This window comes from Sinocyclocheilus grahami, unplaced genomic scaffold (genome assembly GCF_001515645.1).
Source record: "Sinocyclocheilus grahami isolate Dianchi unplaced genomic scaffold, SAMN03320097.WGS_v1.1 scaffold378.1, whole genome shotgun sequence".
NCBI classification, from domain to species: Eukaryota; Metazoa; Chordata; class Actinopteri; order Cypriniformes; family Cyprinidae; genus Sinocyclocheilus; species Sinocyclocheilus grahami.
In genome coordinates, this window is record NW_015505557.1 from 260,362 (window position 1) to 273,910 (window position 13,549).

The 13,549-nt window shown below is 35.0% G+C and overlaps 1 protein-coding gene across 1 annotated transcript in view; it reads left to right on the top strand.

Moving 5' to 3' along the window:
• The window catches only part of LOC107549664 (MAP/microtubule affinity-regulating kinase 3-like), a 61,246-nt gene that overhangs the window by 39,233 nt on the left and 8,464 nt on the right, over positions 1–13,549 (top strand). The window contains exons 5-13 of the mRNA XM_016230839.1: positions 1,953–2,018; positions 2,173–2,243; positions 5,546–5,602; positions 6,860–7,096; positions 7,497–7,678; positions 9,578–9,605; positions 10,144–10,294; positions 10,374–10,585; positions 13,169–13,272. Of these exons, the coding sequence (XP_016086325.1) occupies positions 1,953–2,018; positions 2,173–2,243; positions 5,546–5,602; positions 6,860–7,096; positions 7,497–7,678; positions 9,578–9,605; positions 10,144–10,294; positions 10,374–10,585; positions 13,169–13,272 (1,108 nt within the window). The remainder of the gene's footprint in view (positions 1–1,952; positions 2,019–2,172; positions 2,244–5,545; positions 5,603–6,859; positions 7,097–7,496; positions 7,679–9,577; positions 9,606–10,143; positions 10,295–10,373; positions 10,586–13,168; positions 13,273–13,549) is intronic.

Below are 13,549 nucleotides of genomic sequence, written 5' to 3' on the forward strand. Positions count from 1 at the left end.
AAGGTGTAATTAAAGACATTTATAAAATGTAATTCCCTCTTTCAAATAAATGCAGTTCTTTTGAACTTTCTATTCGTCACTGTTTCCACCAAAATATTAAGCAGCATAGCTTTTTTCAATATTGATAATAATAAAAATGTGACAATGAAGACTGGAATAATGGCTGCTGAAAATTCAGCTCTACCATCACAGGAATAAATAAAATAAATTGTAGAATATAATAAAAATGGAAACCAGATACTTTAAATTGTAATAATATTTCACAATATTACTCTTTTACTGTATTTTTGATCAAATAAATGCAGCCTTTAATAAATTAGAAGACTTTTAATTTTTTACATATTTTATGACAAAAATGCAAAACACTTTATTATTAGATCAAAATACCTGTTGCATAATGGAATTGAATCTTATTGTGAAGTGTAACCAGAATAAAAAAATTATTTTAAATTATATTTTTAATTTTTAAATTGTAACATTATTTTATTGTAACATTGTACATTTTAATTAGCCAAAAAATTTTATGACACTGATTTAATTAGTCCAGAAGACTTGATGCCATTGTAAGGAAACGGGTCAATTTAGCTCAAAGGGAATCATTTAAGATTTTATAGGGAATTGGGACAGAATCACATTTTTACAGCTGATCACTGAGTCGGCCAGCGATTCATTGAACGAGCCGTATAACATCAATTCTGCAATGGATATTAATATCCAAAGTATAGTGAAAACACTATTTATTAGCACAGTAACAAGATCGGCAGTTTAAAGGGGTCATATGATGTGATTTCAATTTTACCTTTCTCTTTGGAGTGTTGCAAGCTCTTGGTGCCTAAAGAAGATCTGTAAAGTTGCAAAGACTAATGCAAGCCTGCCCGCCGCCTCTCACTAAAGCCGGCCGCTGCTCACTCTAGACCGACGTGTGTGACTCTGTGTTTCGTTGTGAAAGCAAAACTACTTTGTTTGGCCTTCCAAAAGAGGACACGACTAGAAATCAGTGGTTAAGTTGTATTTACAACACTGTTCCAGAACAGTTCAACCCAAATATTCAGATGTGTGTGGCACATTTTATGGAGGACTGTTTCCTGAACCTGGTAGAGTGGACTACAATGCCGGCTGTTCTGACTCGCAGACTGTAAGTACGTTTTTATATTGAAAGAATTTGCCACTGACGATTCAAACGCGAGTTTTGAGCAGTGTGGAGTAGCGTTTGTAGTTTGTCATTTCTCCGATCACAAATACAGACATGGTTTTATGTTAACATTGTTTAAACTGGGCTGTGGGACACCTCCCAAATGGTGTCTTGACCATTTAGATATTGTCTTTGCTCGGGGCGTTGTATGTTTCTCCTCCCAATTCATAAATCAAATGTTATCTTATAAGTCACATGGTCCGAATTTTCCCGCTCTTGCAGAGTATAATTTTGGACATGATTTCTATAACAAGAATATGATACATTTGACAAAGAATTGATTCAAAGAGCTCATGTTTGTGATTACTATCATGGATTTATATGTGATGGTCATGCTGTGCATCTCTTTGACCATCAATCTTGCTTACTTGCCCCAAAATTGACAATCTCCTTCCTGAGTTGTTCTTTTGTGTTAATGTTGCAAGCTGTTCTGTGAAAGAGTTGGTTGGTTAGGCTTGCTTCAGACTGGCCGGCGCTAGGATCCGATTTACGAACATCCTGTCATCTTGGGCCTTTCTGTGGAATTCGGCTCCTCGTGTTTCAACCATGTTCTTGATCGAATCTTAAATGGTCTGATTCGGTCTGATACCCTACACCATTAACCACAAACTTTTACATTTGTGTTTTGCTGCATCCACGATAACAGACAACTGTCATATTGGCCTGCAATACAAACAAAAACGTATTTGTCAGAACAATAAAACCAGCAGAATAATGATCATTGATTTTCATGTGTGACTTTCTCTGTCTCTTTCTACAGTAAAGCTGTTTGAGGTCATAGAAACAGAGAAGACACTTTATCTGGTGATGGAGTACGCCAGTGGTGGTGAGTTTGATGAAGCTAATATGACACTGCTTGTGAGCTCCATATGTTATGTAATCTTGTGCAGCCGGCCCTGTAATTCTGCATAATGAAGTATATGAAACCGAGAACGCATGAGCGCTATATGATTCGCCATGTGCGTCTCCTCTCTCCACAGGGGAGGTGTTTGACTACCTCGTAGCACATGGGCGAATGAAGGAGAAGGAGGCCAGATCTAAATTTAGACAGGTACAGTACTGCAGTGTACTCTATACAGCCCTGTCCCGCCCTCTTGCTCTCACCCGGGCTGCCCTGCCCATTAACACGCCTCCTGGTCGCCATGGAAACACCAAGCTGTGAACTGCAATTGGGCGATGCTTGTGTGAGTGACGGTTGATGGATCCTGTGGCAGCTGCGTGAAGGTTTTCCCAGTGGGCCGAATGTGGCCCATATACACGACTTTCGGTTTAGGGTCATAAATTAAATACGGTTTGAACAGTTTTAAGACCGCTTTTGGAAAACCACAAGTCCTCGTCAAAATTCATTTGCTGACATCGCAGCAGCCGTGCATTGTAATGAGCTTTTTGCCAAATCTTAGAATTCTGGAGTGTTTAAAATAGCATAAATGCCAGTTTTACAATATGTTTGCTGTGCATTTTATGCAATTTCCTCTTTGCACAGAATACAAGGACACTAAATTTCGACAAAGTCCTCAGTATTCAGCAAGAACAAAGCTATTAGACAACAATGCATTACGCTTGTTTTCTAGAGTGACCAAACGAATTCATCTATATTCATCTCTTTCTCGATTATTTGATTAGACTTCTTAAAGGTAAGCCATTTTTACACAAGATTAAATTTTATTTTATTCAAATAAATATCCATATATTTTTTCGTCATAATAACAATAACCTAAATTTATGCTAAATTTAAGTTCACTCAATATAATGTGACGACAATGTAGCAAACAACTGCTTTAAATATTTATTATTGCATTTTATCTACTGTTTCATATACTATTTTTTTTTTAGGTATATTTATTACATACCGTGCAGTAAGCAGTTAGTATCCCATTGTTATTTAAGTGTCACTGAGATACTATTATAATTTTTGTCAATATTTTATAATAGAGGTTTTTGTTTAATTAATATCATTATTGGTATTATTTATCTTTTGATTAAGTTTTATATAATGTTTATTTAGTTATTTTAGAACCAACTTAAACTAAACGAAAATGAGTAATTTTGCCTTGGCAACTAGCAGAAACAAAATAAGTATGTTTTTATTTTAGTTAAAAAAAATTTAATTTCATGTTTATTTTATTTCAAGTAATGAAATGTTTTTTTTATGGTTGTAGTTTGAGTTAATGATAATAAAATTAGTAATTTTGTGTCAGCGAAGATCTTCCAGATCGATAAATACAAAAAAAAAAGAATGGTGTTGTTGACATGTTTACATTTTTTTATTATATTTTTAATAATATTTTAATAATTAAAAAATATTAATTATATTTTATTTAATAATTTATTTGAAAAAAATTATATGAATTAACTTAAAATGTAAAAAAAAAACACTCATGTGAGTTGAAGACTCCAGTCATATCAATGTCCTAGATTAATCAAAGACCAAGTTATTTTGTTATACATAGAGGTGAGCATGTTTTATGACGACCACCATGTTAAGATCACTTCACCAGCCGGATGCTACTCCATTCATCTTAATAATCCCTCTATTATCATAAACTACTTGTAATAAATTAATCATGGGTGACAAATACATGCAGTGATGGCAACGATAAGCTTTTACGGTTGCTTGATGCTGCATTTACGCCAAATTGTGCTGTCAACAGAAAACCTCCAGGTGTTGAGTGCATTGAGAGAGCTCTAGTGAGACAGCCACCCACTGACAGCATCATTTGCTCCTTTTAATTACCCGAAGACCCCTTTCAACCTCCCTCCTTCCCACTGCGACCCATCGGTCTAATGGATGAGTACGGTGGGTTTGCCCACAGCTGATGCAGACATCTGTAGTCATAGCGATGGGGTCTCCCTCCCATCCTCCTCTCCTCTTTCTGAGCCCTGTGCTGCTGCTGTGGAGACAGCTTATCTGGGTCAGGCATGAAGCACCGCTGAGATTTCTGAGCAGAGCAGAAAAACCACCAGATTCTTCCACCAGCCGGAGAGAGAAATGGAAATGTCTGGGACATGGAGAGAGCTGCATGAATATTAAACAGTATCAAGAATGTTGTGCGTTTGAGAACTAGATGAGGAAATCCACAATTATAACGAGGTATCATTTGATTGGATCACATATTAACAAAATAAAAAGTTACATTATAAGTCATGTTTTATTGCAGTAATGCTTTTGGAAATCTGTCATTTGTGCGTGTTTGTTTATTAAATATTTTAGCTAATATAATGGGAGTGATCTCGGCTCCACTGCAGATTTCCCTTCTAAATCAACATTGGGAAGCGAATCTTGTTCAATTTCGAATGTCATTATAGAAATACTGTAATTGTGGGTGTATTTGTCACCTATGATTACTTTAGCTGCCGACAGTGTTTAATGTGATGATAAAGATAATGTGAGGAGCGTTTAGCTGGTCATGTCTTTGTAGCAGCCAAACTTACACAAACGTTCAAGAGTTTGGAGAAGTCTGTCATTTTCACTGGAAGATCAAGTTATGATGTTTTTATAAAAAATGTACGAGGTCAAAAAAGGAAAACTTATATGTGGATAAATTGTTCACAATATCATCTATAACATGCATTTAGAAAATAGATGGGGTGAATTTTTATTTCATGTCAACTTTTTGTGAAAGCATTCTCTTCAGTCATCAAGGCTGCATTTATTTGACATGCTTCTTTTTTTTAATGAATTTTAAAATTTAATTTTTTTGCCTGTGATGCAATGCTGAATTTTCAGCATCATTACTCCAGTATTTAGTGTCACGTGATCCTTCAAAAATCATATATAATATGCTGATTTGATGCCAATGATACATTTATTATTATTAATGTTCAAAACAGTTGTGCTGCTTAATATTTTTGTGGAAACTGATAAACATGTTTTAGGATTCTTTGATGAAAATTTAAAAGAACAACATTTATTTAAAATATAAATATTTTATAATATTATAAATGTCTTCACTGTCACGTTTGATCAATATAATGCATCCTTGCTGAATAAAAGTATTAATTCCTCAAAAAAAAGACCCCAAACTTTTGAATAGTTTTGTACATTACATTTTGAGTTGATACTCTATTTAAAAAGAAATAAGGTCCCTCAATCTCACATCCAGGTTCTGATGGTTTCGAGCTCCAAGCGTCGTCTGTGCTTCAGCAAGCCTCTCTCTCCCCCCTCATTTATCATCCCGGACCATGTGTCAGAACCTCAGCACACATGCTCCCCCGTCAAATCAATGGCATTCTGGGAAAAAGCGATGATGCCAGTTAATGTGGCGTATTAGCTGTTACACCACACCCTGTCTGTCATCCAGTCAGTTCTGTCTCTCTCTCCACGCTCTAAAACGCCTTTGTCTCCTTCTTCAGATTGTATCAGCGGTTCAGTATTGCCATCAAAAACACATTGTCCACAGAGATCTCAAGGTAAGATCATCTTTTTGTCCCAACAAACAAAAAGTCTGAGATTATAGGTTTATCTCCTCATACTGCTATTCTCTCAAATGCCCTGCATGTAGATAGGTCTTTTGTACCGAAATGGTGCGTAAGTCAGTTCTTTGGTACGGACTGGTTGATTAAATCAATTAGCAGCCATGTCTCTGAGCAGGACAGAACATGAGCAAGAGCCCCTGAAGATCCTGCTTCCTTTCTCCAGTCTCCCTTGCGTCTGCTTTCCCCCTCCAAGTCTCCATGCTCCATTACACACTTTGTTTCCAGACTGATGCTCTGTAAATGATGCATGAGACCAGTGTCAGAGTGAAGCTGTCTAAATGACTTGAGTGTAGGAAGCCAGGTGGAAATGTGGGCCTTTTTTTGTGTGTTATGTGCTGTTGCTTTCACTCTTTCTTTTGCTGTCTGTACCTGTCTGCTTAAATGTATGTTAGTAAGGAGTTACTGTAAGGAGCATCTTGGATAGATTACATTTACATTATATATACAGTGAGGTCCAAAATCTGGGATTCATAATTGAATATTAACCTACAAATAATCAGTGGATTTTAGAAATTATTTTTAATAACTAAGAAACGTTATGATACATTTAGATTTAATGATCTCTGCTCATTATATGTTCTCGGGTGAAAAATCACATCACTGTGATTATTAGTAACTTTTTATTTATTTGTATTTATTTTGTATTTATTTATTCAATTATCAATCAGTATATCTTAGTATAGTATATATCTTTAATGTGTATAAATTGAAGACAATACAAAAAAAGATATAAATACACTGTAATTTAATCAATTGAATTATTATTAAAAATGATTAAATTATATTAAATTAAATACATGCAAAAAACATTTGAATGGCCCCCAAATTATTTATTATAGTTTCATTATTATTTATTATAATGGTTTTATTAAACTAAAATTATATAATATTAATTATATACTTATATATATATATATACTTTCTTATTTATTTAAATTACAAATAAATATTTAATAAAATTATATTAATATATTCATAACATTCAATTAATATTTATTTTAATTAATAAATTAGTTGAATTATAATTATTCTTTCTTCCTTTGATTTTGATGTGAAGTATGACAAGACAAGTCCTTCACAGTTTTCATGTGATGAGAGTATAAATTCGCTTTGCATTTCATTAATCATCAACAAACACAATACGCATGAAAAAGGACTCTTTGTCTCACCTTCTTTTGTTCTGTCATGCAGGCAGAAAACCTACTGCTGGATGCAGATATGAACATTAAGATTGCAGACTTCGGTTTCAGTAATGAATTCACTATTGGGAACAAACTAGACACATTTTGCGGCAGCCCGCCGTATGCGGCCCCTGAGCTTTTCCAGGGTAAAAAGTATGACGGGCCGGAGGTGGACGTGTGGAGTCTGGGGGTCATACTCTACACACTGGTCAGTGGATCACTGCCCTTTGATGGACAGAATCTAAAGGTTAGTGTGCTCAACCCTGAAATGTCACGTTTGCCCTCCTAAACCTTCACAGAGAGTCATACAACTGAGAAGCCTGTGGATTTGTGTAGTGACTCATGAAAAATGCTGCATGAAATCAGTGATTTATTAAAGCAATAAGCCCCATGAGGTTATACATTATACTTGTTTTAAGCAAAATGCAGAGGAGAATGGAATCATTGAAACGTGCAACCTCTCGTGGCTCATTACTTTTATAAAATAGTGATAACTATCAATAAAGACACTAAATAATTAAATAACGATTCTTAATCTCAGTAAAAATGTGTTGAAGATGTGTGTCACAAGTGTCCATAATACTGCTGTTTGATTTCAAATCTCATCCAATCAGATATTACAACCAAAATAATATTTTTACCTGCAGGAACTTCGTGAGCGGGTGTTGAGGGGCAAATATCGAATTCCCTTCTACATGTCGACTGACTGTGAGAACCTCCTGAAACGCTTCCTGGTGCTGAACCCTGTCAAACGGGGAACACTTGAGGTTAGGAACTATAAAGACTCATGGGCCTTTACACAAATACGGTACAAAATAAGTATGTATTGGTCAGTGATAAGAGGTGCTTTATTTTCAGAAAATGCTTGTCAAGCTCAGAAGATCAGCGTTTGTGTATAGCTGTTTATTTTGTTTAATTTGGGGGGTTTGCAGTTGACTAAATACAATTTAAATCCAATTTGTGTGATTTTTGTTTTTTATGGGCCAATTTATTATATTTGAGATGATATACAAAACAATAAAAACTAGTCTGTGTGTGTGTATATATATATATATATATATATATATATATATATATATATATATATATATATATATATATATATAAGAAATATTAAATTATTAGAATTTATAAAATTAAAAAATATTTGTACTGTTTTAATTTAAATGTTGGTTAGTAGTAGTGATAGTAGTTATAACACGTTATATTTCCCCAAAATTAGAGGGAATAATTGTTTAATCACTTCTTCTAAAATCATTAAAAAAAATTCTAGCAATAAAAATCTAAATTAAATATTCAAAATACACGAATTTAAAAAGGATTATAAAGTCAATGTTTTAATTTAAATGTTTATTTATAGTTATTTCTCAAAAAACTGAATTGTTTGATCACTTTTTCTTATATAATCTTGTTTTTATTTACAGTAATTTGGGTAACCGGGTCAAATCGATGGATTCACAGATATAAATATCTGATATGTTTAAAACAAGCAAATTTTTTTTATTTTATGGTTAATCAAACATTTTCAGTAGATCTTACAACAAAAAGAAAGATGTGAGTTTATGCATCTAATGTTTTTAAAAAGTAACGGGACACCAAAGTGTATAGTGTTCATAGAAGGTGCCTTGATTAATGAAAACATAAACCTCTCACACCGCCACATTCCCAATAAACCAAGCATGTTATCTCGTCTCTTTTCCTTTATTCTCCCTTCATCATAACCTTTAGCCTGAGTGCACACTTTCATCACAGCATGCTTTCTCCTCCCAATTAATTTAACATGAAGCTCATGACCAGACACACCCTGTTTTAAACTTGCATGGTGATCTCTGAGTTCCAGTGAAACAGCGCCTCCAGTGTTTGGGGGCTTTAGGTGCAGGTTATATACTGTTCACTTCACAGCCCATAATGCACCTGCTGAATTATAGTTCTGTTGCATTAAACTCAGAATGAAATGACATCCGCTGATGAATAATTGAGGATTTGAGAGACACTATGCACTCAAGCGTGTTATACCGCTCCTTAATATGTGGCTGAGTTTTCATATTCATATTATTTAGCACTACATATGATGAAATGATATACAAAACGAAAAAAATCTGTCCACAACTTATATATATATATATATATATATATATATATATATATATATATATACATGCATCAGAAATCATTCTAATATGCTGATATGCTACTCAGAAAACATTTATCAATGCTGAAAACAGTTGTGCTGCTTAATATTTTTAAAATACATTTCTTAGAAGTCTTTGACTAGAAAGTTCAAAAGAACAGCATTTGTTTGAAACAGAAATCTTTTGTAAAAGCTTATAAATGTTTACGGTCACTTTTATCATTTTAATGCATTTACTTATTTAATGAATAAAAGTATTAATAAAATCTTTCTGACCACATACATTTGAACAATAATGTACCTGAATAGTAATGTCCAGTTTTAACTGCACATTTGAAGGCAACTCGAGAACTGAACTTTTTTACCGCCACAGCAACGCATGTAAGCATTCATGTTTTTAGCTGGATAGACAAAACAGAATCCAAATTTACAGAAGTATAAAGTTCAAAAGAACAGCATTTATTTGAAATAGAAATCTTTTGTAACATGTCTTTACTGTCACATTTGATTAATTGAATTCATCCTTGCTAACTAAATTTTATTTTTGAACAGCAGTGTGTCTGAGTAAGATATGTTAGTGTGATTTGACACTTATAGTCTCAGCCTCAAGGCACAAGCCCAGCAAGTAATAAATATCTGTTATTGCATCTATATATTTGATTTGTTTGCAGATTTATAGTCTCTAACTCTGGAAATTTTAAGCTCAAAATAAAACCATTTTTCCCTCATGTATTTGATGTTATCTTTACAACCTGTCATGGAAATTGCTGTACCTTTATTTCAATGAGTTACCACTTAGTTGCACTCTGCTCTATTATTGTGGTGTCATCGATTTTAGATTTACCCACCCATAAAGGTCATGTCACTTAGACAACACTTTCCTGCTGAAGCAGACAGGAAAACAGAATGAGCTGCAGTGTGGGCCAGTCTTTATACCCATAGTCAAACATCTGACTACATCTGACATCGGTTTATGAATGTTTTAGACTTGTAGCATGTCAGTTGTCATTCTAAACCCATATCACTGGTTATCTTATCAAACTGGATTAGCCAATTACATTCACTCATTTCTCACTGTGCGTTAATCCTGCATTTACATCCAGACAAAAAAAAAAAATTCTGTCTCAGTTGCAGTTTTTATGTTTTGTTTTGTGTGATCACAGTTGGAGGCGAGTGATTCCAGCTCCAGCAGTAACCTTTCTTTGGCAAAGGCCAAACCCAATAGTGAGCACAATAACGGCCAGTCACCATCTCACCTCAAAGTCCAAAAAAACGTCTCCTCCAACCAGAAACAGCGTCGTTACAGTGACCAGGGTAAACATGCTTTTTGGGCTTTACATGGTGCTTACTGTGAGATCTTTGTCTTTTTAATCTTCATTCCTCTCCTCTACAGCTGGTCCAACCATTCCCTCGGTGGGATACCCCAAGAGAAGTCAGACCACTTCTGCAGAAAGTGACCATAAAGAGGAGGGCAGTGCACAGGCACGTAAGTCAAGCTCGTCTGGAAGCCGCGGCATGGCTCCACCGAGCCCCATGCTGGGCAACGCCAACAATCCAAACAAGGCCGACATTCCTGACGGCAAAAAGAGCGCCGGTGCCCCTGGGGTAAGTTGGTAACACCCAAGATCTTTTGTAATGTCATTGTTTGTATAACATAATTGATTTTAAAGTGCCCCTATTATGGATAATGAAAGGTTCATATTTTGGTTTTGGGAGTCCCCAACAACAGGTTGACATGCATGCACGGTCAAAAAACACTTTCATTGTCGTATAATGTGCATTTATTTTTACCTTACTTGCTCAACGACTCCCCAAACGATTCGCTCAAGGATTCATTTTTCCAAAAACCTTCTTTGCGTGACACTAATCTGCGGTGATTGGTCCGATTGGTCTCATAATCAGGGCCGTTTCTAGCCAATTTGACGCCCTAGGCGAAAACACTATTGCGGCCCCCCCCCCCCCCCCCCCCCCCCACGCAAAAACAGTGCCATGTGCAAATTCTTTGAATTACCCATAAATTAAACAATAATAGGGCTACATTTTTCATTAAATGTAAAAAAGTAAAAGAAAAATAATTAATATACAACACAATTTATAATAAATGCACAATTTATTTATTTCAGTCAAACCTATAAAACCCCTTTGTTACCCCAAATTACATATAAAAGCTTCATCAGTGGAATAAAAGTAACCAATGCAGCTACTTAATCATTTGTTACTCGTTAATGCATTAACGTCCCCTTTAAATAACGTGACGCTCTGCCCTCTATGACGCTGCTCCCATTAAGCGCTGTTGGAAGTGAATGAATTGATTCAGCATTTCGACACCTCCGTAAGGATGCATTTAACTCGACAAAGCGGTCTAATAAAGGATCTATTGATTTCATGAATTAGTGAATTTTACTATACAAATATTTTTTAATTGGATGTTTAAGTTTATATGGGAATATTACATGACACGCTGATCCTTTAACAATGCATTGGCGCAAAAAACGCACACCTTTTGGACAAATCTGCCACAAATATTTGGACAAAAGTGCCACAAATACTGCCTAAACAAAATACTGATTTTGTGCACTTTATTTACTGTACCAATATTTTAAATTGGCCTTTGAACTTAGCTTTATTGCATGGCAAAAAAAAGAGTTACCTTGCCAAAGCACTGGCAGAGCCCACTGATCTAATGGCGTTGTTGAGCGCTCCAAATGCAAACTTTGCATGCAGCGATCAGGCAGCAATTGACAGCGCACTGATCTAGTGGCATACAGGCATCGTCAGATTGACAGTATTCTAGCCCAATAATGTTGGGGGATCCAGTGGGGGCGGCAGTCATATTTCAGGGTGACCATGCCACTCTTTATCACAACCCTGCTAAAAGTGCCAGAACGTGCTCTCATTGGCGCCCCTTCAGCTGGTGGCGCCTTAGGCGACAGCCTAGCTCGCCTTTGCCTAGAAACGGCCCTGCCTGTAATGCCTGGTAAAGCAGCGTTTGTGAGCGCAGTGCTGCTTTGTGTACAGCATTACTGGAGAAACAACTATTTTTACCGCTCCAAAAGCGGCACCTAGTGGCAAAGAATGAATTTGCACTTTCATTCAGACCAAAGTGAAAAAGACCAACAAGTGGGCGGACAATATGCTAATGTTTCATGTTGAAGTCAACATGAAATGGCTTGGGATTTGTTTTAAAAACGACTAGTTTCAATGATTCAGAGTCGACTCTTTCTTTTGAGAGACAATTTTTTTACACTGTGCACTTTCAGATTTAAAACTTTGCAGGATGTTTTCATTCACTTAGAGCTGTGTTACACACTGCATGAAAGGTAATTAAAAAAAATCCATAATAGGGGCACTTTAAGAGAATCTAACAATTTGGAGCCAGGGTTATTATAGTAACCTAAAACTAATACCATAAAAAAAATTATGTTGCATGAAATACAATCAGCCTTAACTTAAATAGAATAAAATGCAAAAAAAAAATAATAATAACTTTTCAACTAGTTGCCAAGACAAAATTTCTCATTTTAATTTAGTTTAACTTGATGTACTTAAAACTAAAATAAAAATGAATTAAAACTATATAGATATATTTTAAAAATAATAATTATAAAAATGACAAATTTACTAAAACTTTAATTAAAGTTAAAATGGAAAAAATAAAACTGGTTGGAACGACGTGTTGATTATATACATAAATGTGTTTAGTTATTTTATGAATCAACACAATTTTGGCATCAGAAAATGGGTTTTTGGATTCTGCCAAAATTATTGATGGAACAGGTACTTTTTAATCGGGTAAATGTCAGATAAACATGTCAGCTGTAATAAATATTGATTTCTTGTTTTTAGTCTATCTTTATTTTGTTAAAACAAGATCTTTTAATCTAAGCAGTTTTAGTTGATGCATGAACAAAACTTAACTAAACATTATTTATAGCGTGCCTACCATCCAATAATAGCTTTGTGCTTTGCTACTTTTAAAATTAGTCTTTCAAATTCTGTCAAGTTTATAACAAATTTCAAATAATAAATGTGATTTTGATGCTCTTTAATGCTCATTCAGATTTTTCCATTTCAACAACGAATCGGTGTAGATTTATTTTAGGTTTCGGCTAAATTAAAACTTTTAATTTTGTTTCGGTGTTTCATTTAAAACAGTTAAGACTCACACTATAATATGTATTTTTGCAGAGCAATTCTGTGTCTAGCGGTATGACCAGGAGAAACACATACGTGTGTAGTGAGAGGAACGCCACAGACCGTCACTCCGTCATCCAGAACGGCAAAGAGAACAGGTGAGTCCCTGAGACCTCTCATTTGTAGGTCACAGGTTGTGAATCTCCCTTTTCCCTTTCAACATGAACACCGTTTTACAGGAAACACCACCATGTTGCTCAAAACAGTGACTGACAACAAAGAACAACTTTTCATCAGTATTTTCATCCTCACTCAACCAGATATTTTCACAAAAACTGTTGCTCTTATCTATAGGTTCATAAATGTTTGTGGAGAGTCATCTGTTTGTCCCCCCCCCCCCCCCTTCCATTTTTATATAATTGAAAATTTTTAACT